Source organism: Anomaloglossus baeobatrachus, chromosome 2 (genome assembly GCF_048569485.1).
Source record: "Anomaloglossus baeobatrachus isolate aAnoBae1 chromosome 2, aAnoBae1.hap1, whole genome shotgun sequence".
Taxonomy (NCBI): Eukaryota; Metazoa; Chordata; class Amphibia; order Anura; family Aromobatidae; genus Anomaloglossus; species Anomaloglossus baeobatrachus.
This window is the reverse complement of record NC_134354.1, coordinates 598,633,002-598,660,868: the sequence shown is the minus strand read 5'-3', so window position 1 is coordinate 598,660,868 and position 27,867 is coordinate 598,633,002. Positions and strand designations below refer to the sequence as shown.

Genomic DNA, 27,867 nt, shown 5'->3' with positions numbered 1-27,867 from the left:
TATTAGAAGAATGGCCAGTGTATGTCCAGTGACAGTGGTGTCATCCTCACTGATCAGGCCTACTGAAAAACTGATTTAGGCCCTGTACGCACACAGCGTTTTCTGCCGTGGATTTGCTGCAGAAAAGCTGCGTTTTTTGTTCATAAACTTCCTGCAGTCATTCCCCAGCAAAATCTATGAGAAAACCAAAATGCTGTGTGCACACTGCGTTTTTTTTTCCGTTTTTTTACAAGTTTTGCTACAGAATTTCTGCAACAAAAAGAAGCAGCATGTCACCTCTTTTATGCAGGTCCCTGCGGTTTTAGCATTGATAATGGTTACAAACCGCAATGACAAAACCATGGCAAATCAATACCAAAACCGCAGCAAAACCGTGGTAAAACCGCATGCGGATTTTGGGTGCGTTTTTTTGCCACAGGTGTGGAATTCTGCCAGACGGTGCATATTTAAGAAACACATCTTCCCAGTGCGCACAGACCCTAAAATAATAACACTGCCAACAACTCCAGTCCCTCTACAATACTAATAATAAAGTACTCTACAAGGCCTCCTTCAGACATCCGTGTAATTTCAGTTTTTTTCCTAGATACCACACATACCTATTATAAAATTTAATGCTATGCTACATGTCTGTTTTTTCACGGACCATTTATCCATGCAAAATACATTGAAACATGTGTGTTTTTTCCAGGCAACATGGGTGACAGGCCAATAAAAGTCTATGGGTCCATAAAAAACATGATGGCATCAGTGTGCAATCTGTGTGGGGACCGGGGGCTGCCCGTACTTAATATTGCAAAGATCTGGACAAGCTTGGAAAGATATTTAAAGGGAACCTGTCACCAGATTTGGCAACTATAAGCTGCGGCCACCACCAGTGGGCTCTTATGTACGGCATTCTAACATGCTGTATATAAGAGCCCAGGCCGCTGTGTAGAACGTAAAAATCACTTTATAATACTCACCTAAATGGTCGCTACGGTACAGAGGGGTCAGATGGGTGGCTCCGTTTTCCGGGTGCGGTGACTCCTCTTTTGGCCATCTTTGTCGTCCTTCTTCTGTAGCCGTGGTGTATGATGCGTCCTACGTCATCCACACAGGCCGACATTGAGGTCCTGCGCAGGAGCACTTTGATCTGCCCTGAGCAGGGCAGATCAAAGTATTATAGTGCGCCTGCGCAGGACCCCAATCAATATATAAGAGCCCAGTGGTGGTGGCCGCAGCTTATAGGCCCAAAATCTGGTGACAGGTTCCCTTTAATCATCCATGAAAAAAAAAATGATGACTCACGGATGGTAAAAGTGGACACACAGACCAAGCTGTAAGTGGATGACACACTGATCCAACACATTGATGACACCGGTACCATTTTTTTCATATTTAAACACGGATGTGTAAATGAGACCTAAGGCTGTGTTCACACTCAGCAGACAAACCACAGCAGCTTTTTGTTGCTGGAGCATTTCTACTGTTTCCGTGTACAATCACTGATAGAGTAATATTTAATTTTTTGGTTCATAAGTTAATAGTTAAAGGGGTACTCTAGGAATATGTAAAAAATGTTGTCCTGTCCCTGCACTCATATGCTATATAGCTGAGATGCCTAGTACACTGCTATTTTCTTTAGATGTAATTAAGCTATATAGTAGCTGCTCCTCTCCTCTCCCATATGGGAAGCTCCGCGCTGTGAGTATCAGTCTCCGGATATCGGCTTCTATGCAGAGAACAGGAGGTCTGACCATGCCCCCTCTTCTCAGACTGCGGAGGCATCAGGAGACATACAACATGGAGCGTCTGGGACATCACACCTCCTGTTCTAGAACTATGGAAGCAGCTATTATAGGATAGTGACACAGTTGTGCATCTTATCAGAAAAATCTGCCTCTTTTTCCATCAGGATTGACCATTCATTTTCTAATTTCTCAATTTGCGAGAAAAATCTCAACAGCTCCTCTCTCCTTCCCTGTACATAGAATCTCATCAGCACCAACTGCCATCTCCTATCTCAGTAATGGGAAAGTCTTCATTGAATACACATTTTACTACAGAATTGAGAATTTTGATAATGACTGATCAATTCTGGCAGAAAAAGACAAAAATGTGCCTAACATATTACAAAGTCGCTTAGTTTCATTTGTGCTATTGATTTAGCAAATAAAATTAAAATAAAGGTGACGCTTTAATTTTCAAGGAAACAGCCGTTTCACCGTCATAACTGTGACGTTATAACAATTGGCCACATTGTTTTTCAGGTGAAACAACTATTTCCCTGCAAGATTAAGTGATTGTATAGCGAAGCAGTCAAGAGGCCCGATGGCACACCACGGCCGCTGCAGTTTTCGGTGATAGCGCAACATTTGTGTATGAAGTGAATATAGCTATAAAAGTATTTTATGGGCCACGGCTAATTTTACATACGCTGTACCTTGCCAAATCTAAACAGCTCTTCTTGCTGGGTCTTAATGGACGTCTAATGATCACTATAAAGGCTTGCTAACCTGAGCGTATAACTCGGAGAAGGCTATCTGAAGATTTACCGGACAGCAATCTCTCCAATTTTAAAATATGGGGCAGTGCTGATCAGCGATTTTTTTCTCATGTTGATATGGCATGAGAAAAAAAAAAAAATCACTGCATGCTTGGATTGACAGAGTATATTGGACGGCGCTCACCCATTCAATTCTTCAATTCTATGGGTGGGTGTGTGTGGGTGGGTGGGTGTATGTGAACCATCGGACTGCACTCAGATGATATCTGAGACCAGTCCAATATACGCAGACACACAATGGAGAAGAAGGAGAAATGAAATTCTACATCTTCTTCGCAACAGCGCTAACATGTGAGGGAATCGGATCACAGTAGATGACACTTGGCTCACACTCACACCCTGAACCGAGTGTCCTTTGCAAAATCCATCAGATTCTCTCACATCAGAGAATATACACTTATGTGAGCAGCCTTAGGCCCCCTTCACACGTCCGTGAAAAACACGCACGTGTGTTACGGGCCGTTTTTCGGGTCCGTGTCCCGTTTTTGTGTCCTTTTTTATGGTCCGTGTGGCACCTGTGTGAATTGCGTATGCTAGCCGTGTTTGTGTGCAGAACGTCCGTGTGTGCGTGTGGAATTAACGTGTATGTGTACGTGTAATGTCCGTGTGTAATGTCCGTGTGTGTGATGCACAATGTCGTTTATAAATGTCGGCTGACAGCAGACAGAGTTGCACGATGAGAATGAACTCGGGTGAACTTCACCCGACTTCATCCTCATACCGCGGCTCTGTCTGTGTCGAGTACTGATTAGCGGTCACCTGTGAAGGATTCACCGGTGACCGCTAATCCCCCGATTGACTGAAGTGTCCCCCCCTCTCTCATACTCACCGATCCCCGATCACCGGCGCTGCACGGCATTCACACGGCTGCGGCGGCTTTTACTATTTTGAAAAAGCCGGCCGCTCATTAAACAATCTCGTATTCCCTGCTTTCCCCGCCCACCGGCGCCTATGATTGGTTACAGTGAGACACGCCCCCACGCTGAGTGACAGGTGTCACACTGCACCCAATCACAGCAGCCGGTGGGCGTGTCTATACTGTGCAGTAAAATAAATAAATAAATAATTAAAAAAAAATGGCGTGCGGTTCCCCCCAATTTTAATGCCAGCCAGATAAAGCCATACGGCTGAAGGCTGGTATTCTCAGGATGGGGAGGTCCACGTTATGGGGAGCCCCCCACCCTAACAATATCAGTCAGCAGCCGCCCAGAATTGCCGCATACATTATATGCGACAGTTCTGGGGCTGTACCCGGCTCTTCCCGATTTGCCCTGGTGCCGTTGGCAAATCGGGGTAATAAGGAGTTATTGGCAGCCCATAGCTGACACTAAATCCTAGATTAATCATGTCAGGCGTCTATGAGACACCTTCCATGATTAATCTGTAAGTTACAGTAAAAAAACACACACACCCGAAAAATCCTTTATTTGAAATAAAAAACACACACAAATTCCCTCATTACCAATTTATTAACCCCGACAAACCCTCCATGTCCGGCGTACTCCACGGACCTCCAGCGTCGCGTCCAGCTCTGCTGCATGGAGGTGACAGGAGCAGCAGAAGACACCGCCGCTCCGGTCACCTCCACACAGCAAATGAGGTGAGTAGCGCGATCAGCTGCTGTCAGTCAGGTAACTCGCGGCCACCGCTGGATCCAGCGGTGGCCGCGGGTAACCTCAGTGACAGCAGCTGATCGCGCTACTCACCTCATTTGCTGTGTGGAGGTGACCGGAGCGGCGGTGTCTTCTGCTGCTCCTGTCACCTCCATGCAGCAGAGCTGGATGCGACGTTGGAGGACCGTGGATTACGTCGGACATGGAGGGTTTGTCGGGGTTAATAAATTGGTAATGAGGGAATTTGTGTGTGTTTTTTATTTCAAATAAAGGATTTTTCGGGTGTGTGTGTTTTTTTACTGTAACTTACAGATTAATCATGGAAGGTGTCTCATAGACGCCTGACATGATTAATCTAGGATTTAGTGGCAGCTATGGGCTGCCAATAACTCCTTATTACCCCGATTTGCCAACGGCACCAGGGCAAATCGGGAAGAGCCGGGTACAGCCCCAGAACTGTCGCATATAATGTATGCGGCAATTCTGGGCGGCTGCTGACTGATATTGTTAGGGTGGGGGGCTCCCCATAACGTGGACCTCCCCATCCTGAGAATACCAGCCTTCAGCCGTATGGCTTTATCTGGCTGGCATTAAAATTGGGGGGAACCGCACGCCGTTTTTTTTTAATTATTTATTTATTTATTTTACTGCACAGTATAGACACGCCCACCGGCTGCTGTGATTGGGTGCAGTGTGACACCTGTCACTCAGCGTGGGGGCGTGTCTCACTGTAACCAATCATAGGCGCCGGTGGGCGGGGAAAGCAGGGAATACGAGATTGTTTAATGGGCGGCCGGCTTTTTCAAAATAGTAAAAGCCGCCGCAGCAGTGTGAATGCCGTGCAGCGCTGCGCCGGAGATCGGGGAACGGTAAGTATGAGAGAGGGGGGGAAACTGACCGACAGACTGTGAGAGAGGGACAGACAGACAGAGAGACCGACAGAGAGACAGAGAGACAGAGAGACTGACCGACGGACTCAGGGAGATTGACCGACATACACAGAAATAGAAAGAATAGCCGACATCACTAGAAATAAAAACACCAAACGGACACGGACTATAGGTATATGCATACGTGTTTACTAACGTGTGTGCACATACCCATAGATTTTCATTGTGTCCACGTGTGCGTGCTCCGTGCAGATAACGGACATGCATCCGTGCCAAACGCAAACACATACGGATCACGGACACGCACACACGGACATAATGAAATAACGGACGTGTGACCACAATCATAGATTAACATTGGTGCACGTTTGGCCGTGTCTCCGGTATATACGGAAACGGACCAAACACGCACGTGTATCACGGACGTGTGAAGGGGGCCTTAATGAGACTTAAATACGTCCATGTATAACATACTGTTAGGCTTTAGCATGACACCTGCAAAGAGTTAGCCCTGAACACCCCTTTAAAGACATGTTACACTATTAGGCTAATTCAATGCTATTTATCCTAGTAAAATAAGATATGGCAGTGGATCAATTACAAAAAAAAAGCCATTTCAGATTTAGTAAGTTTCTAGGTTTTCTGCACCTCTCCTGCCCATTTAGGTCTGTGGGTGCAGATGTGGGTTTCTCCTTACCCTCCTGTAACAAGGAATTCTTCCATGAGATTACCGGACTCCCTGAAGTATCGATAGTAGGGAAACTTTATTTTTCATATAGCAAACAACAGAAAAAAGGAAGATAACCCGGCAGCATCAGCCTGACATAATGGCTGAGCTCAAGATGGACCTGGGACCCATTTGTCATCAGAATAGCTTTTAAATAGAGACAAGACCAACTTTTTAATATTACTAAGGCCTTGGTTCTACTTGCGTTTTGCAAGGACGAGTGCAGTCTGATAAAACATTGGATTGCTCTCACTCTAGTGCAAAACTATGGGGCAGTTTCCATCTGCAATTGATCTTACGTGCCACAGCGGCAAGCAGAATGAATCACAGCATGCAGTGAGTCTCGGCTCACACGTACCCATACAAGTCTATGGGTGCATGTGAAACATCACACTGTCATTGCATGTCATCACACTGTCATCGCATGTCTCACATGTCATCTGAGAGCAGTGCAATGTACGCACAGACAGGCCGCAAAGGAGATGGGTAAAAAGTGCTCCCTCCCCTCTTCTCTGCAGCTGTGATCTGATCACAGTCACATGACCCTCGGCTCACACTGGCAGCAGAGGGTCATTAGCATATCACTTCCAAAGCTCTCGCATTGAAAGCTATATGCAAGTGGACCCGAGGCCTTTTATGGAGTTTTCAAAAGTGAGGAGAGAGTAGGGAACATTAGAAAACTAAGACAGCCTTCGTTACCATTTGAATCTCCCACTTCCTTAGGTCTCCTGCTCCAATGTCCTCAATGATGATGGAACTAGTGACATCCCATCCATGATACATGTGTTCACTCCAGCCAATGTTTTGGCCTACGTACATGCCATACATGTGAACATCACCGCTGAGGACAATGATTGGTTACAGCAGCTATAGCGATGATAGACGGACATCTTCACTCCCGGACCACTGGAGCGACAGCATTGGAGCAGTATGGCTTCAATCGGTAAGTAAAGTTGACTTCTTTATTTTACAAGATTCCCTATTCTTTTCTCCCTTTAAAAAAGAAATCCCAGGATATTCCTTTAAGGTCAGTGCACAAACGTAAGATCGGTTTCCCATCAGATTTGCTATCCTTTGTTATTAAATTTAGCAAGAAAGAAATGGATCACTATAAATCACGATGGAGCCATTTTTCATCTCATGACCTTCTGTTCTGTTTTCTCATATGGTTTGAAAAATGAATTGACAAAATGTAGCTTATCTTTTCAGGCAGTTGTCCAATACATTTGGATCATTTGCACTAAAGTGACAAAAATGGCACAGTGAACCTGGGATAAATCTGTATCTGTGTCCGCCTGTGCTTTAGGTTTTGGCAGACCTTGTCGTGCCATAAACAGTACTTTGCTGACAGATGCAAGGCTTTCTGAGGGGGAATAGGAAAATCCCTAAATCCCTACCTGGGTATTTCTGTACTGCTCTTATTACTGATGTGAATAATAGTTAACATATTTCTAAATATATATGTGTGTATTTCTCCTAAAATTTTATATTAAAGGGAGCCTGTCAGCTACAAAAACACGAGCAGCAAGAATCGCAGTCTTGGTTGCATGATTGGCATTTCAGAAAAAAATCTAGACGTTCCGGAGAGATTAGAAAAGTCCGGTAAAGTTTCCCTCCGAACGGCTTTTTCCAGCACCAGTTCAAGTGATTGACAGGTCTCCCCACCAGATAGTGAAAGACCTGTCAATCATGTTGAGTGGTAAGGGAGAAGACTGATGGGGAAGGGGGACGCTGGGCTAACGTAGTCTCTGTCTATGATCCACGGCCGGATCAACTAGAGTTTCTCTGAGAAGAAAGGGCATTCAGAGAAATATATACCTTTATTAGTGATGAGCGAACTGCTCGGTGCTCGTTTACAAAGTATAATGGTAGTCAATGGGGAACTAGAGTATTTTTTTGAGAAAATCTTCTGGAAAAAAGCTTGAGTTCCCCATTGACTTCCATTATACTCTGTAAACGAGCACCTGAGCACCAAAATGCTCATTACACTTACAGAGCACCTGAGCACGAGCAGTTAGCTCATCACTAATCTTTGTGCAATCATGCAGCCTGGCTCGGATTCATACTGCCTGTAGTTTAGGTAGCATAAATCAGCTGATAAGCACGTACCCTAAAGTAGGAACCTATGATCAGGATCCGCTGCATCCTGGACATGGTGGGTCCTGACCTGCGGGGCCATGAGTCTTCTCCGCAGGAGACTGCAGCTTCCCGTGCCCATGATCAGGGCTCAGGGCGTTGTGGTCTCTCGCTTTTGTTCACCCTGTGGAGGACGCTTGCGGTTCCGCAGCAAAGAATTGACATGCTTGCGGCTCAGAAAGCTGTACCGCAGGTCAGCCTTCGCTGTGGGCCATACACACACAGTGGGCATGGGATTTTTATAAATCCCATCCACTGTGCTTGTACTGTACAACACAGTGTTTTGGACGCAGCGAAAACACGCTACATGCAAAACGCTGCAGACACTGATCGTGGGCACGCAGCCATAAAAGGTTTTCTGAGACTTTGATGGCTGATCCTTAGTAAAGGCCATATCACATCAGTGAGAGAAGACTTTCCGCACTCTCATCAATCATCTGATATAATGGTCTGCTCAATATTGATGACTGTCATTATTTACCAGGCACATTTTGTAGTAGCAGTACCTGGTATTGCAGCTCAGTCCCATTCATTTGTCGTAGCACCAGACATGACCACTGCAAAAATATGGTACTGTGCTTGGAAATGATGAAAGGGGCACAAGGGGGCAACGAGACCCTGACATTCTCATGTAGAGTAAGGTACACAAGTCGTCAGTATTAGAGTCCTGGACACCTCTTTAGTAGGACCTTTATGTTGCTTTTTGTTACGAGGCCTCATATATTGTTACATTGCCCAGTTACTGACAAAAAAGATATGCAAATGAGCTGGTACAGTGACCTTGTATTTACCTTCAGAAAATGTTCTTTAAAATGAACGAAAATTGCAACATTTTTGAAAAATAATAAGCCAGGCTCGTTTGCATGCAAAAAATAAATTATTATTTGAAACACTTTCATCATTCAATTTACAATGTGTCACCTGCGTTTAATGGCGGATGGTGCGGAGCTGTTACAGATGACATTTCCCTACATTAACAAATAGAATTATAGTATTAAAAAGGCAATTTATTTTAGCTTTGTGAACCCGTGAACTCGCTGGCACTTCAGACTAAAAACAAATAACAGTTACTGACAGTAACATATAACTTGCTATTTTTCAGATCAGCAGTAACTGTTAACCTCCTAAATACCAAGGGCCTGACATCCCAGGAGGGGGTATGCTAATCCAGACATCCAGCCGCACCACACAGAGGCAATTTTCACTTTACATCTCCTGACATAGTAAACACCCCCTCATTCACAGAAACACGAGCATGGGTGGGTTACAGAGGGCCGTGTGCATGGCTTTCTCGCTCATGTGGATGTAAACAGTCGCAGGTCTATCGTTTTCTCGTCATATAATTTAATAAATTGTGCTATTTTTTCCTTCCTCGAGGATTTGATAACGAATATAGAATAGTTTTTGTTTTTATACAGCAGAAATCAACATGTGCAGCATTTACAATACAAAGGTAGCAGAACTGAGTGCATGAGGATCCTTATGGGCCCTTGTAATACCCTACTGAATTAAAGGGATAGGCCATGACGGGCGTCATATCACAGTAGAACAATGACTTGTACTGAATCAGCTCTGCTACACCTGTACGGCATTGCCCAAGCAATCAATATTAGACATACAATGAAACCTCTTTGAGAAGACCACCCTCTTATCTAGACCAAATCTATATATTATAGATGTTGTCCATCTCTACAAAAAGACCCTTTCTTAAAGCAATTTTTGGAGGTTTATGTGTGTTTTCTAAATAATCCAGCACCAAACCCAACTAGATACGGTATGTGTACCTCTATTATGGCCCAAACTAACGGCTAAAGCATAGAATGATGTCAGGAATCTGCCATAGAAATTGGGCACCGGTTTATATATTTAACATCTGTTTTTATACCCAAGAATATTCACCAGAGGAAAGAAAATTAATTCCCCAATCGCTCAAAACTGACTTAAGAAAGGGCAATAAACAGCTTACTGTAAAGCCTCCAGCTGTAAGACAACGGCTGCCAATAAAGCATGCCCGATAGAAACTGGGAAGAGAGAATTACTTGTACAGTAACGCAGAGATCTCCTTCTACCGTCTATACGTAAGGATTGAAAAGATGCCAAATGTATCCTGAAGTGGCTGAAAGGGCTTCATCTGCTGTATTTCATCGTGCGGCAGACAGAAAGTGTCATCAATATTTCAGACCATTCTTGTTGTGCCAGGTGAGTACCTGCGCCCGTGCATAAGTGCACGGCGGAGATGGTATAAATTATGAAGCAAAAAATATGTTTGGAAGTTATTTGCGCATACACTCGGCAGTAGTATTGTGTTTTTTTTGTTGTTTTGGGGGGGTGGGGGGATTGCCACTGGAAGACTATTACAATCAAATCAAAGCATTCGGAATGCAGAACCACTAACATATTTGTATATATATATATATATATATATATATACACACATATATATACACACACACACACACATATATATATATATATTATAGATATATGTTCTCTATGTATGTGTGTGTATAAACACACATACATATAATTTTATATATATATACATATATATATTATATATATGTCTATCGAGAGAGTAATAGATATATATACAGCTGTACGTATCTATATATATATATATATATATATATATATATATATATATATATATATATATATATATATATATATATATATATATATATATATATATATATATATATATGTCACATACAGCTGTATATATATCTATCACTTCCTTGACAGATATATATGTATATATATGTATATAATTATATATGTGTGTGTGTGTATACACACACATACATATATGTTATCTATATATATATATCTATATATTATCTATATATATCTATATATTATATATATATATATGTGTGTATGTCACCCTCAATAGGCAGATATACCGTATATAATATATCTGCCTATTGAGGGTGACATACATATATACATATATATATATATATATATAGCTGTATATATATATATATATATATATATATATATATATATATATATATATATATATAATAATAATAATAATAATAATAATTTTATTCATTTATATAGCGCTATTAATTCCACAGCGCTTTACATACATTGGCATATATATATATATATATATATATATATATATATATATATATATATAGCGCTCAAAAAAATAAAGGGAAGACCAAAATACAAAGTCCTTGGTTAAGTGTTCCCTTTATTTTTTTGAGCAGTATATTATATAGATATAAATATATATATGACGCTCACGTGACTCAGACAGCTGTGCTGTATGCTCTACTCTACACTCACAATTCTTGAGGCCTAATGCCAGAAGTTCCATTACTTATTGGGGATATGAAGATTAGGGAGTTGGTGCAGTACACCCTATCCATTCTGGATCTGCTTTACAAACTCAAGGACTGGTCGCTCCAGTGCAACTGTCATTAAATAAAAGGTTTCTTTGGCTGTAGTGAGTCTGATCTATTCCTCCCCCCATCTCTAATATACTGCAGGCTTGGCACCATGCCAGCCCAAACCACATAGAGCCTTACTGCCATCTACAGGCCGTTCCGCCAGTCTAATTTAGAGGCAACAGACAAGTCTGAATGAAATAAATTAGACAGCTCTGCATTTAAATCTTTATTAGTGGGGAATTATTGGACTGAAAGCTAATGCTGGATTTTGTAAAATATGAGTTTCCCTGCTCACTAATCCCTCTTTAGATGGCAAATTTCACAGCTAAAATGAGCTTTGACAGATTGCTTTTCCTTTACTTAGATGAAGAAATATTTACAATGGATTGATTTTGTTCTGCATAATTTTGCTCTAATTATTTGAATAAATCCATTCCCTCAAAGTTTGCTTTATAAGAACAAGCATAATACAGCAAATACTCAGTGATACCAGAACCTACACACTTCTAGGACACTTTAGGAAAAACTTTTCAATAGGACATATTAAAACCATGGGGGCAATTCATATCTATGACCCTGTGCACTCAGACATTCAAGATAGCTCTTATAGTGCTCAATAGAAAGACCCTAGATTCTAATAGAAAGACAGTCCGTGGTAATAAGACATCAAAAAATAACAATTATGGACAATGATATTCTGGAAATATATTTGTAGGCCATAAAATTACTTTATGAAAACTACTGTGCAGCTAGGGATACTAGCAAAGGCACAAGACGCGGAGAAGCACACGGAACGGTTACTTGGCCGCAAGCATGTGTTCACTATCATGCCATTAGCCTCGTTGACACATGTATGGAAAGAATAAACACTAAAGATGTGAATTGCACCCAGTCATGCATCTTCTCACAATTAGATTTGTAAAATACAACCATTTAATCAACAGATTTTCTAGCAAGAGTAAAAAAAAAGTTAACCCCTTTTTTAGACCATATTATTTATGTCCATGAAATATATATATTATTTTTTTTAAACCAGTCCTCTGAAGGCTGCACAGTGGATCGTAGGTGACATTAGCAAGTCCAAGGATTTGGGTTGTTTTTTTTTTATTCTTATTATTGTCGTGTAAATGTTACAGTGGCATTTGTGAGATTTAACATGCACATATATGGTACAGTACAATCAAGAATATACATAATTATATATGCATAGACATATATATGCATATATATTCCAGATCTATGAGTCCTCCAATGTCAGCCAAGACTCAGTGAAAATAAAATCAAAAAAGTTAAAGGGGTTGATTTTTTTTCCCTCTAGGTAACATGAGCAAGTCAAAGAAGACCGTATGAAGACATACTGGCACTTTAATACTGGTTGATTGGGCACTTGTATGCAGTACTTATAGACCAGTAAAAGTGCTCATTTACCTGTCTGGTGTGTAAAGGACCTTTTGTCTTGAAGCCTCCCTGGGAGCTGCACTCTGAGGCACTGAAGTGATCTGAACTAGTGGAAGAGCGTTTGGAGAGGGTATCACAACCCCCCACAAAGGTGTTGTCCAAAGGGAGTTCCTGAATCACATGATGCTTTTTCACCGACACCGGAGTATCTGCTTTAAGATGAAAAGCAGACTGCGGAGAGGCAGATTTGTAATGCTTAGCTAGGTCAGGGCTGTTAGGCTTGAAGGTGGTTGGAGGAGCTGTACCCCAATCAAAGCGTCCCATCCCTTGTTCCTCCAGCTCGGCTGGAAGACTAATCGTCCCGTTGATAGGTTCATGAACAGTATCATCAGGTTTAGATTCCTCAATGGTTACAAAGTTCAGTAGAGAACTTTTTGGAGACTTTCTTTTCTTCCTTTTCTTTTTCTTATTCTGCTTGCTTTCCTGATTTGGTGACATCCACTCTGCCCCTTGTTTGCTCCTCTGGGCAGCTTTAAACCTTGATGCATGCCGGCAACGAACCAGAACCGTCACAAAGATGACTACAATCACCACCATGGCGCCTGCCACTATGGCAATCATAATTGTCAGATAATCCTCATTTTGGTAGGGCTGACTGCTATCCCCAATATTTCTGTCTAAAGGAGTTTCCATAGTCCTGCGGATCAAATCGTAAATATAGGAGGCATTCCCAGCTGTCTCATTGACGTATAAAAACACAAGTACCAGAGTGTGCAAAGGCTTGGGATATCCTAAGTCACTTATATTGACCACGAGTCGGTGAAGGCCTATATCTGTTGTAGAAGGCTTCTCTTCAAGGGTAATGTTGCCCGTCACTGGATCTATTCGAAACAGACCTTTGTTGTTCCCACTAACAATGGTGTATTTTAATTCAGCATTCATCCCAGTGTCAATATCAACGGCAAAAACCTCTGCAACCACGGAGCCTGGAATGGCTGAAAGAGGCACCAGCTTAAATGATGTATTGGATGGAGGGTAGATAACTACAGGGCTATTATCATTAGCATCCATTATATTGATTGTTACTTTGGCCGTGGAGGAACGTGGAGTCTGTCCTCCATCAACAGCTTTGACATCAAATGTGTAAGAACTTTGTTGCTCCCGGTCAAAGGACACATTAGACTTAATCAAACCAGAATATGGATCCAGGACAAAATTTTCATTGTCATTAAGTATTGAGAGTGTGACGGCTTTGTTTTCCCCTGCATCTGAGTCCGTAGCTGTTATCACACCCACTGTACTGTACTTTGGTAAGTTCTCGGATACAAAGAATTGAAAGTGGTTGTGTGTAAACTTGGGACTGTTGTCATTTTCATCCAGTACAGTCACAATGACGGCCGCTTGGCTCTGCAGTGGTGGCGTACCATTGTCTCTGGCTGTGACAGTGAATATGAAGCGTTCCTGTTCCTCTCTATCAAAAACTCTGGAGGCTGTCAGAACTCCTGTTTTCCGGTCCAGATCGAAGAAAGAAGCATTAGGGCCAAGTTGATAAACAATGTCTGCGTTCTTCCCACTGTCTTCATCTGTGGCACTGATAGTAGTTAAGTATAGACCTCTGCGGTTGTTTTCAGACACTGATAGCTCAATTACAGGCTGGGTAAAAATTGGAGGATTGTCATTCTCATCCTCTAACTCCACTCTAACCAAGGCTGTCTGGTTGAGGCTTGGCTTGCCAGTGTCGGCTGCAACTATTTTAAAACTGTATTCTTTGGTGCCCTCATAGTCCAACAATGAAGAAGTCTCTAGTAGGTACTGGTTATCATACACAGCCTTTAGGTGAAAGGGGACTTCTCTTTCGATAAAGCAGATGACCTTGCTGTTTACATCGGTGTCTTTGTCTGACACGGTGATTAGAGCGATCTTTGTGTTGGTTGGGTCTTTCTCAGATAAGTACACTGTTCCATTGATAGGGCTTATAATATACCTGAGATCAATATTAGGTGGGTTGTCGTTCACATCAGTCACATTAATGGTAACCGTTGCCCTTGCAGGTGTGGAGCTGCCATCTGTAGCTAAGACAGTTAACTTGTGAACTGCAGTATCTTCCCTGTCTAATGGTCTCTGAACTGTAATTAATCCAGTAGTATTATTTAAAGCAAACAGTCTTTTGGTAGCAGATGTCACTTGGGCACCATAAATATATTTGATTTCAGCATTACTACCTATGTCAGCATCTGTTGCATGCAACTGAACTACCGAGGTCCCTATGGGGGCATTTTCGGGGATATGCACCTCTATTTGACTTTCTTTAAATACTGGTTTGTTGTCATTCACATCACTTACTGTAACTTGAAGGATAGCAGTGCTGGATTTTTGAGGGTTTCCACCATCCTCAACTTTAATTTTCATAACATAGGTATCTTTCTGCTCTCTGTCCAGGACCTGCTGCACTATGAGTTGTGGCCACTTCTCCCCCTCTGGTGTTTCCACTATATCCAGTCCAAAGACACTTTGCCCATTTAAAAGTCCATAGTGTTGCACTCCATTGAAGCCCGTGTCAGGGTCCACTGCTGATGGAATTGGGAATCGACTGTTTATTAGAGTATTCTCAGGAATAGAGATATTAATCACAGTTGAGGGGAACATAGGAGCATTATCATTGGTATCGGTGACGATGATTTTGATCTTGATAAGCCTGAAAAAGTCATTAGGGAGAATAACCACTTCAAGTTCAAAGAAACATTCATTTTCATCGGCCAGAGATGATCCGGCGCAGAGTTTTTCTCGGTCTATCCTGGTTGACGTTGTGAAGATCTCCCCAGTGGTACTGGACACCTTGACCAAAGGAGAGTCACCTGCTTTAGAAACCAGTCTGTATACAAGGCTGTTGCTGGTCCCAGTGGCAGCATTGATATGGGAGATATTCAGGTCCTTTGGTATGTTTCCAATTGGTACATTTTCAGGCAGTTCCTCTCTTATGGTGTAGATAAGTTCTTGGGCAATTGCAGAATCCAGCCTTAAGCAGGCAATAAGAGCAGCCAACAGGTAAAAATCCCTTAGGTCCATGATAATGTGCTTCCTTTGTTTTCTTGGATTTTAGGATTTAAGGGTTGTCACTGAAGAATGGTGCCGATTTGCAAGAGGAGGCGTGCATGGACTGCAAGATGCCTTACATCTCATTTCTAATTGGAGCCAGCAGCTGTCAACACAATCACACAAACAATCAAATTTGTAGCATTTAAGCAGATATAAGTACATATAGCATTCTGCAAAGCATGGCATTAGTATTCATGCACAAAGTGTCTGCCCTCAGCACAAGTCCCCACATCTGCACAAGAAAGCCTTCTGCTCCATCAGCACCGCACACTGGACCCGGCATGCAATCCACTACTTTATCTCATCAAGAAGAAGCTGTTCTGCACACAGATTAGTCCTGGGTCTGCCACAATTCACATCATGCATCTCCCTGTGTAACTGGAGCCAATAAAATCCCAGGTCCTTACCAGTATCCATGTAACTGCACTGTCAGCTGCCAAATACAATGTGTGCCTCAGTGCCTGGACTCTGGAGCCTTGTGTCTCTGCTGCTATACAGCCTTCTGTCTCTGCTCCAAGAGAGCCTTCTGTCTCTGCTCCAAGAGAGCCTTCTGTCTCTGCTCCAAGAGAGCATTCTGTCTCTGCTCCAAGAGAGCATTCTGTCTCTGCTCCTAGAGAACCATGTCTCTGCTCCTAGAGAACCATGTCTCTGCTCCTAGAGAACCATGTGTCTGCTCCTAGAGAACCATGTCTCTGCTCCTAGAGAACCATGTCTCTGCTCCTAGAGAACCATGTCTGCTCCAAGAAAGCCTTTTGTCTCTGCTGCTATAGAGCCTTCTGTCTCTGCTCTCAGAGATTCTTCTGTCTCTGCTGCTATAGAGCCTTCTGTCTCTGCTGCTATAGAGCCTTCTTTCTCTGCTCCTATAGAGCCTTCTGTCTCTGCTCCTATAGAGCCTTCTGTCTCTGCTCCTATAGAGCCTTCTGTCTCTGCTCTCAGAGAGCCTTCTGTCTCTGCTCTCAGAGAGCCTTCTGTCTCTGCTGCTATAGAGCCTTATGTCTCTGCTCCTAGAGAGCCTTCTGTCTCTGCTGCTATAGAGCCTTCTGTCTCTGCTGCTATAGAGCCTTCTGTCTCTGCTCCTAGAGAGCCTTCTGTCTCTGCTCCTAGAGAGCCTTCTGTCTCTGCTCTCAGAGAACCATGTCTCTGCTCCTACAGTGCCTTGTATCTCTGCTGCTAGAGAGCCTTATACTATATATCTGCTCCCAGAGAGCCTTAGGTCTCTGCTCTGTGAGAGAAATGTCTCTGCTCCTACAGTGCCTCCTATATCTGCTCCCAGAGAGCCCGGATCTGGCAGGCTGGAGGAGCAGAGAGGTGCTGCAGCAGCTGCTGACAATCCAGCTATCTACTTACGTCTGCACAACTTACAGGGCTTCAGAGACAAGTTACAGGATCCGGACGAGCTGTCAGGACATGGATGGAGCCTGTGATGGAAAGACGCAGTCCTCTGCTAAGCTTCCGTCCTAGCTTCACATCTGCGGCAGTTATTCCGTTATTTAGCTAATCCTGTAGCGGGTAAAGTAGGAGAGGCTCTGCAGGACTCCTAGGAGAGACTTTGGCCGGGGTCCTCTGCATTAGGCGGATGCAGGCAGGTGGAGATGCAGGCAGGGCTCACAGATGTGCTGTCACGCCGAGATCTCCAGGAAAGCAGAGCACAAATCAAAGGCACCAGCTAAACTTCACACTGTCCGTCTGCGGCCGCCCGGTCCGGCAGGCTCCCGTACAGCGCCGGCTCAATCATCCCCTCCGCCGGCTCCAGCACCGCTCGTGTGATCCATGGCAGCAGAACGTGACAAAGCTCCCAGATCCGCTCGGATTAATGCAGCCACTTGTATTTCCCATCAGCAGCGGCTGCTCTGTAATAACCGGCAACGTGCAGGACGGAGCGGCGAGTCCGCAACTTGGACGGAGTGAAGAAGACGCGTCTGCTGGAGATAGTTGTACAAATTCCCAGACGGATCCGGAGGCGGAGACGCTGTGCTCCGTCCGTGCCCGCAGCTCAGCGCTGACCGCCCGCCCTCTCTGCCTTTCCCTCTGAACTGGATTTCTTGATATAACTCTCACTAAACCCAAAGGGAGGGAGCCGTCTGCGCGGAGCCGCCCACCGCGCTCTGATTGGCCGGCCCGGAGTATGTGGCTGAGACAGACAGAGGCTTGTGACGTCATGACCATGTGACGTATCACATGTGTGGGGGGAGTCAGGCTGCGGGCTGTGCTGCGGGGGAGCTTCATGTAGTTTCTTCATTATAGCAGCGTGTCCTCAGGTGCAGGTGATGGAGATGTGAGGAGCTGAGGCAGAGCGGCTGAGAGGCTGAAGGGCTGAGAGGATGAGGCTAAAGCCGATAGGCTGAAGGGCTGAGAGGATGAGGCTGAAGGGCTGAGAGGATGAGGCTGAAGGGCTGAGAGGATGAGGCAGAAGGGCTGAGAGGATGAGGCAGAAGGGCTGAGAGGATGAGGCAGAAGGGCTGAGAGGATGAGGCAGAAGAGCTGAGGGGCTGAGAGGATGAGGAAGAAGGGCTGAGAAGATGAGGCAGAAGGGCTGAGACGATGAGGCTGAGGGGATGAGGCTGAAGGGCTGAGAGGATGAGGCTGAAGGGCTGAGAGGATGAGGCTGAAGCCGATAGGCTGAAGGGCTGAGAGGATGAGGCTGAAGGGCTGAGAGGATGAGGCTGAAGGGCTGAGACGATGAGGCTGAGGGGATGAGGTTGAAGGGCTGAGAGGATGAGACAGAAGGGCTGAGAGGTTGAGGGGCTGAGAGGATGAGGCTGAGGGGATGAGGTTGAAGGGGTGAGAGGATGAGGCTGAAGGGCTGAGAGGATGAGGCTGAAGGGCTGAGAGGATGAGGCTGAAGGGCTGAGAGGATGAGACAGAAGGGCTGAGAGGTTGAGGGGCTGAGAGGATGAGGCTGAAGCCGATAGGCTGAAGGGCTGAGAGGATGAGGCTGAAGGGCTGAGAGGATGAGGCTGAGGGGATGAGGTTGAAGGGCTGAGAGGATGAGACAGAAGGGCTGAGAGGTTGAGGGGCTGAGAGGATGAGGCTGAGGGGATGAGGTTGAAGGGGTGAGAGGATGAGGCTGAAGGGCTGAGAGGATGAGGCTGAAGGGCTGAGAGGATGAGGCTGAAGGGCTGAGAGGATGAGACAGAAGGGCTGAGAGGTTGAGGGGCTGAGAGGATGAGGCTGAGGGGATGAGGTTGAAGGGGTGAGAGGATGAGGCTGAAGGGCTGAGAGGATGAGGCTGAAGGGCTGAGAGGATGAGGCTGAAGGGCTGAGAGGATGAGGCTGAAGGGCTGAGAGGATGAGGCAGAAGGGCTGAGAGGATGAGGCAGAAGGGCTGAGAGGATGAGGCTGAGGGGATGAGGTTAAAGGGCTGAGAGGATGAGACAGAAGGGCTGAGAGGTTGAGGGGCTGAGAGGATGAGGCTGAGGGGATGAGGTTGAAGGGGTGAGGCTGAAGGTCTGAGCCTGAGAGAATACGAGACTGAGGCTGAGAGTATGGGGATGAGGCTGAGGGGCAGAGAGGCTGGGGCTGAGGATGAGGCTGAGGGGCTGAGAGTTTGGGGCTGAGGATGAGGCTGAGGGGCAGAGAGGATGAGGCTGAAGGGCTGAGAGGATGAGGCTGAGGGGATGTGGCTGAAGGGCTGAGGTTGAAGGACTGAGCCTGAGAGAATACAAGACTGAGGCTGAGAGTATGGGGATGAGGCTGAGAGGCTGGGGCTGATGATGAGGGGCAGAGGATGAGGGTCTGAGAGGCTGGGGCTGAGACTTTGGGGCTGAGGATGAGGCTGAGGGGCAGAGAGGATGAGGCTGAAGCTGATGGGCTGAGAGGTTTAGGGGCTGAGATGACGAGGCTGAAGGGCTGAGGCTGAGAGAATAGGAGGCTGGGGCTGAGAATATTGGGCTGAGGATGAGGCTGAAGCCGATAGGCTGAAGGGCTGAGAGGTTTAGGGGCAGAGAGGATGAGGCTGAGAGTCTGAAAGGCTGGGGCTGATGATGAGGGTCTGAGGATGGGGTTGAGAGTCTGGGGCTGAGAGGATGAGGCTGAGGGACTGAGAGGATTTGAGACTGAGGATGAGGGGGTAAGGATAGGGCTGAGAATGGGGCTGAGGGGCAGTGAGGATGAGGCTGGGGCTGATCATGAGGGGCTGAGGATGGGGTTGAGAGGCTGGAGCTGAGGATGAAGCTGGAGCTAAGGATGAGGCTGAGGGGCAGAGAGAATGAGAGGATGAGGGGTTGAGAGGATGAGGGGCTGAGGATGAGATGCTGGGGCTGAGAGGATGAGGCTGAGGGGCTGATGATAAGGTTGAGAGGATTAGGCTGGGACTAAGAAGTTGGGGCTGAGGGTCAGAGAGGATGAGGGGCAGAGAGGATGACTGGCTGAGAGGATGAAGCTGAGGGACTGAAAGGATGACACTGATTGACAAAGAATAAGGCTGAGAGGCTGAGGATGAGGGACTGGGGATGGGGCTGAGAGGATGAGGATCTGGCTGATGTTGGGCTGGGGTTCTGGCTGATGTTAAGGGGCTGAGAATGAGGGGCTGTGAGTGATCCGCACACACAGCTCTACACTACATAATAATAATAATGCACACACATGACTGCACTGTATAATGCACACACATGGCTGCACTGTATAATGCACACACATGGCTGCACTGTATAATGCACACACATGACTGCACTGTATAATGCACACACATGAATGCACTGTATAATGCACACACATGATTGCACTGTATAATGCACACACATGAATGCACTGTATAATGCACACACATGACTGCACTGTATAATGCACACACATGACTGCACTGTATAATGCACACACATGACTGCACTGTATAATGCACACACATGAATGCACTGTATAATGCACACACATGACTGCACTGTATAATGCACACACATGACTGCACTGTATAATGTACACACATGGCTGCACTGTATAATGCACACACATGGCTGCACTGTATAATGCACACACATGACTGCACTGTATAATGCACACACATGAATGCACTGTATAATGCACACACATGACTGCACTGTATAATGCACACACATGACTGCACTGTATAATGTACACACATGGCTGCACTGTATAATGCACACACATGACTGCACTGTATAATGCACACACATGACTGCACTGTATAATGCACACACATGACTGCACTGTATAATGCACACACATGGCTGCACTGTATAATGCACACACATGACTGCACTGTATAATGTACACACATGAATGCACTGTATAATGCACACACATGGCTGCACTGTATAATGCACACACATGACTGCACTGTATAATGTACACACATGACTGCACTGTATAATGTACACACATGGCTGCACTGTATAATGCACACACATGGCTGCACTGTATAATGCACACACATGGCTTCACTGTATAATGCACACACATGGCTGCACTGTATAATGCACACACATGACTGCACTGTATAATGCACACACATGACTGCACTGTATAATGCACACACATGGCTGCACTGTATAATGCACACACATGGCTGCACTGTATAATGCACACACATGGCTGCACTGTATAATGCACACACATGGCTGCACTGTATAATGCACACACATGGCTGCACTGTATAATGCACACACATGACTGCACTGTATAATGTACACACATGGCTGCACTGTATAATGCACACACATGGCTGCACTGTATAATGCACACACATGACTGCACTGTATAATGCACACACATGCCTGCACTGTATAATGCACACACATGGCTGCACTGTATAATGCACACATATGGCTGCACTGTATAATGCACACACATGGCTGCACTGTATAATGCACACACATGGCTGCACTGTATAATGCACACACATGGCTGCACTGTATAATGCACACACATGACTGCACTGTATAATGCACACACATGAATGCACTGTATAATGCACACACATGACTGCACTGTATAATGCACACACATGACTGCACTGTATAATGTACACACATGGCTGCACTGTATAATGCACACACATGACTGCACTGTATAATGCACACACATGACTGCACTGTATAATGCACACACATGACTGCACTGTATAATGCACACACATGGCTGCACTGTATAATGCACACACATGACTGCACTGTATAATGTACACACATGAATGCACTGTATAATGCACACACATGGCTGCACTGTATAATGCACACACATGACTGCACTGTATAATGTACACACATGACTGCACTGTATAATGTACACACATGGCTGCACTGTATAATGCACACACATGGCTGCACTGTATAATGCACACACATGGCTTCACTGTATAATGCACACACATGGCTGCACTGTATAATGCACACACATGACTGCACTGTATAATGCACACACATGACTGCACTGTATAATGCACACACATGGCTGCACTGTATAATGCACACACATGGCTGCACTGTATAATGCACACACATGGCTGCACTGTATAATGCACACACATGGCTGCACTGTATAATGCACACACATGGCTGCACTGTATAATGCACACACATGACTGCACTGTATAATGTACACACATGGCTGCACTGTATAATGCACACACATGGCTGCACTGTATAATGCACACACATGACTGCACTGTATAATGCACACACATGCCTGCACTGTATAATGCACACACATGGCTGCACTGTATAATGCACACATATGGCTGCACTGTATAATGCACACACATGGCTGCACTGTATAATGCACACACATGGCTGCACTGTATAATGCACACACATGGCTGCACTGTATAATGCACACACATGGCTGCACTGTGTAATGTACACACATGGCTGCACTGTATAATGCACACACATGGCTTCACTGTATAATGCACACACATGGCTGTACTGTATAATGTACACACATGACTGCACTGTATAATGCACACACATGGCTGCACTGTATAATGCACACACATGACTGCACTGTATAATGCACACACATGACTGCACTGTATAATGCACACACATGGCTGCACTGTATAATGCACACACATGCCTGCACTGTATAATGCACACACATGACTGCACTGTATAATGCACACACATGACTGCACTGTATAATGTACACACATGGCTGCACTGTATAATGCACACACATGACTGCACTGTATAATGCACACACATGACTGCACTGTATAATGTACACATATGACTGCACTGTATAATGCACACACATGACTGCACTGTATAATGCACACACATGACTGCACTGTATAATGCACACACATGGCTGCACTGTATAATGCACACACATGACTGCACTGTATAATGTACACACATGACTGCACTGTATAATGCACACACATGACTGCACTGTATAATGCACACACATGCCTGCACTGTATAATGCACACACATGACTGCACTGTATAATACACACACATGACTGCACTGTATAATGCACACACATGACTGCACTGTATAATGCACACACATGGCTGCACTGTATAATGCACACACATGACTGCACTGTATAATGCACACACATGAATGCACTGTATAATGCACACACATGACTGCACTGTATAATGCACACACATGGCTGCACTGTATAATGCACACACATGACTGCACTGTATAATGCACACACATGACTGCACTGTATAATGTACACACATGACTGCACTGTATAATGCACACACATGACTGCACTGTATAATGCACACACATGACTGCACTGTATAATGTACACACATGACTGCACTGTATAATGCACACACATGACTGCACTGTATAATGTACACACATGACTGCACTGTATAATGCACACACATGACTGCACTGTATAATGCACACACATGACTGCACTGTATAATGTACACACATGACTGCACTGTATAATGTACACACATGGCTGCACTGTATAATGCACACACATGGCTGCACTGTATAATGCACACACATGGCTTCACTGTATAATGCACACACATGGCTGCACTGTATAATGCACACACATGACTGCACTGTATAATGCACACACATGGCTGCACTGTATAATGCACACACATGGCTGCACTGTATAATGCACACACATGGCTGCACTGTATAATGCACACACATGGCTGCACTGTATAATGCACACACATGACTGCACTGTATAATGTACACACATGGCTGCACTGTATAATGCACACACATGGCTGCACTGTATAATGCACACACATGACTGCACTGTATAATGCACACACATGCCTGCACTGTATAATGCACACACATGGCTGCACTGTATAATGCACACATATGGCTGCACTGTATAATGCACACACATGGCTGCACTGTATAATGCACACACATGGCTGCACTGTATAATGCACACACATGGCTGCACTGTGTAATGTACACACATGGCTGCACTGTATAATGCACACACATGGCTTCACTGTATAATGCACACACATGGCTGTACTGTATAATGTACACACATGACTGCACTGTATAATGCACACACATGGCTGCACTGTATAATGCACACACATGACTGCACTGTATAATGCACACACATGACTGCACTGTATAATGCACACACATGGCTGCACTGTATAATGCACACACATGGCTGCACTGTATAATGCACACACATGGCTGCACTGTATAATGCACACACATGCCTGCACTGTATAATGCACACACATGACTGCACTGTATAATGCACACACATGACTGCACTGTATAATGTACACACATGGCTGCACTGTATAATGCACACACATGACTGCACTGTATAATGCACACACATGACTGCACTGTATAATGTACACATATGACTGCACTGTATAATGCACACACATGACTGCACTGTATAATGCACACACATGACTGCACTGTATAATGCACACACATGGCTGCACTGTATAATGCACACACATGACTGCACTGTATAATGTACACACATGACTGCACTGTATAATGCACACACATGACTGCACTGTATAATGCACACACATGCCTGCACTGTATAATGCACACACATGACTGCACTGTATAATACACACACATGACTGCACTGTATAATGCACACACATGACTGCACTGTATAATGCACACACATGGCTGCACTGTATAATGCACACACATGACTGCACTGTATAATGCACACACATGAATGCACTGTATAATGCACACACATGACTGCACTGTATAATGCACACACATGGCTGCACTGTATAATGCACACACATGACTGCACTGTATAATGCACACACATGACTGCACTGTATAATGTACACACATGACTGCACTGTATAATGCACACACATGACTGCACTGTATAATGCACACACATGACTGCACTGTATAATGTACACACATGACTGCACTGTATAATGCACACACATGACTGCACTGTATAATGTACACACATGACTGCACTGTATAATGCACACACATGACTGCACTGTATAATGCACACACATGACTGCACTGTATAATGTACACACATGACTGCACTGTATAATGTACACACATGGCTGCACTGTATAATGCACACACATGGCTGCACTGTATAATGCACACACATGGCTTCACTGTATAATGCACACACATGGCTGCACTGTATAATGCACACACATGACTGCACTGTATAATGCACACACATGGCTGCACTGTATAATGCACACACATGGCTGCACTGTATAATGCACACACATGGCTGCACTGTATAATGCACACACATGGCTGCACTGTATAATGCACACACATGACTGCACTGTATAATGTACACACATGGCTGCACTGTATAATGCACACACATGGCTGCACTGTATAATGCACACACATGACTGCACTGTATAATGCACACACATACCTGCACTGTATAATGCACACACATGGCTGCACTGTATAATGCACACACATGGCTGCACTGTATAATGCACACATATGGCTGCACTGTATAATGCACACACATGGCTGCACTGTATAATGCACACACATGGCTGCACTGTATAATGCACACACATGGCTGCACTGTGTAATGTACACACATGGCTGCACTGTATAATGCACACACATGGCTTCACTGTATAATGCACACACATGGCTGTACTGTATAATGTACACACATGACTGCACTGTATAATGCACACACATGGCTGCACTGTATAATGCACACACATGACTGCACTGTATAATGTACACACATGGCTGCACTGTATAATGCACACATATGACTGCACTGTATAATGCACACACATGGCTGCACTGTATAATGCACACACATGGCTGCACTGTATAATGCACACACATGACTGCACTGTATAATGCACACACATGGCTGCACTGTATAATGCACACAAATGGCTGCACTGTATAATGCACACACATGACTGCACTGTATAATGCACACACATGACTGCACTGTATAATGCACACACATGACTGCACTGTATAATGCACACACATGAATGCACTGTATAATGCACACACATGGCTGCACTGTATAATGCACACACATGGCTGCACTGTATAATGCACACACATGACTGCACTGTATAATGCACACACATGACTGCACTGTATAATGCACACACATGACTGCACTGTATAATGTACACACGCGGTTCAGCACTGTATAATGCACACACATGGCTGCACTGTATAATGCACACACATGCCTGCACTGTATAATGCACACACATGACTGCACTGTATAATGCACACACATGACTGCACTGTATAATGCACACACATGCCTGCACTGTATAATGCACGCACACACGCGGTTCAGCACTGTATAATGCACACACATGACTGCACTGTATAATGTACACACATGACTGCACTGTATAATGCACACAAATGACTGCACTGTATAATGCACACACATGACTGCACTGTATAATGCACACACATGACTGCACTGTATAATGCACACACATGACTGCACTGTATAATGCACACACATGGCTGCACTGTATAATGCACACACATGGCTGCACTGTATAATGCACACACATGGCTGCACTGTATAATGCACACACATGACTGCACTGTATAATGCACACACATGGCTGCACTGTATAATGCACACACATGACTGCACTGTATAATGCACACACATGGCTGCACTGTATAATGCACACACATGGCTGCACTGTATAATGCACACACATGGCTGCACTGTATAATGCACACACATTGCTGCACTGTATAATGCACACACATGACTGCACTGTATAATGCACACACATTGCTGCACTGTATAATGCACACACATGACTGCACTGTATAATGCACACACATGACTGCACTGTATAATGCACACACATTGCTGCACTGTATAATGCACACACATGACTGCACTGTATAATGCACACACATGACTGCACTGTATAATGCACACACATGACTGCACTGTATAATGCACACACATGACTGCACTGTATAATGCACACACATTGCTGCACTGTATAATGCACGCACACACGCGGTTCAGCACTGTAAAATACATACATGTACAGCTTTACACTATATACTCTACACAAACTCATTTTTCTACACACAGCTCTGCTGTATACACTTGTACAGCTCTGCAATGTATGCATTACACACAGACCATTTTGCCGCTATTAGGCCCATGAATTGTGGCGGCCGGTACGAAAACAGTGATCACTACATAATATAGGAGGTTTGGGGCATCATACTGTGTGGGGCACTATGGGCACATCATGTGAGGGGGGATTCACTCTAGGAGAGTTATTCCGCAGGAAAGTGACTGTGTGTAGGGCCTCAATGTGTGTGGGGGAACTATGGGGACATTATGTTAGGAACATCATACTGTGTGTGGGAACTGAGGGGGGAAATTCAGTGGGAGAAGTCACTATGGAAATATCATACATAGTGTGAGGGGTATATTTCTGGGCATCATACTTTATAGGGGCTTTGAAAGGTGTATAGTAGATAGTGAGAATACTACAGGGGTTTCAATAGGGGACATTTCTTTGTATGTGCCCTACTCTTCTTGTCTGTAGAATCTGGGAGGCATGTCCGCCTATGACTACATCTGCATTGTGACCCTG

The 27,867-nt window shown here is 44.6% G+C and overlaps 1 protein-coding gene across 3 annotated transcripts in view; it reads right to left on the bottom strand.

Moving 5' to 3' along the window:
• Positions 1–17,836, bottom strand: part of PCDH9 (protocadherin 9) — a 108,432-nt gene extending 90,596 nt beyond the window's left edge. For 2 of the 3 annotated variants that reach the window (XM_075336834.1, XM_075336832.1), the window contains exons 1-2: positions 17,178–17,836; positions 12,750–15,918 (exon numbers count right to left, since the gene is read on the bottom strand). In XM_075336834.1, coding sequence (XP_075192949.1) covers positions 12,750–15,785 — 3,036 coding nt within the window. In that variant the 5' untranslated portion in view covers positions 15,786–15,918; positions 17,178–17,836. Of the gene's footprint in view, positions 1–12,749; positions 15,919–17,162 lie in introns of all 3 variants that reach the window. The other variant, XM_075336833.1, reaches the window with a different exon arrangement.
• Between the last annotated feature and the right edge of the window lie 10,031 nt (positions 17,837–27,867).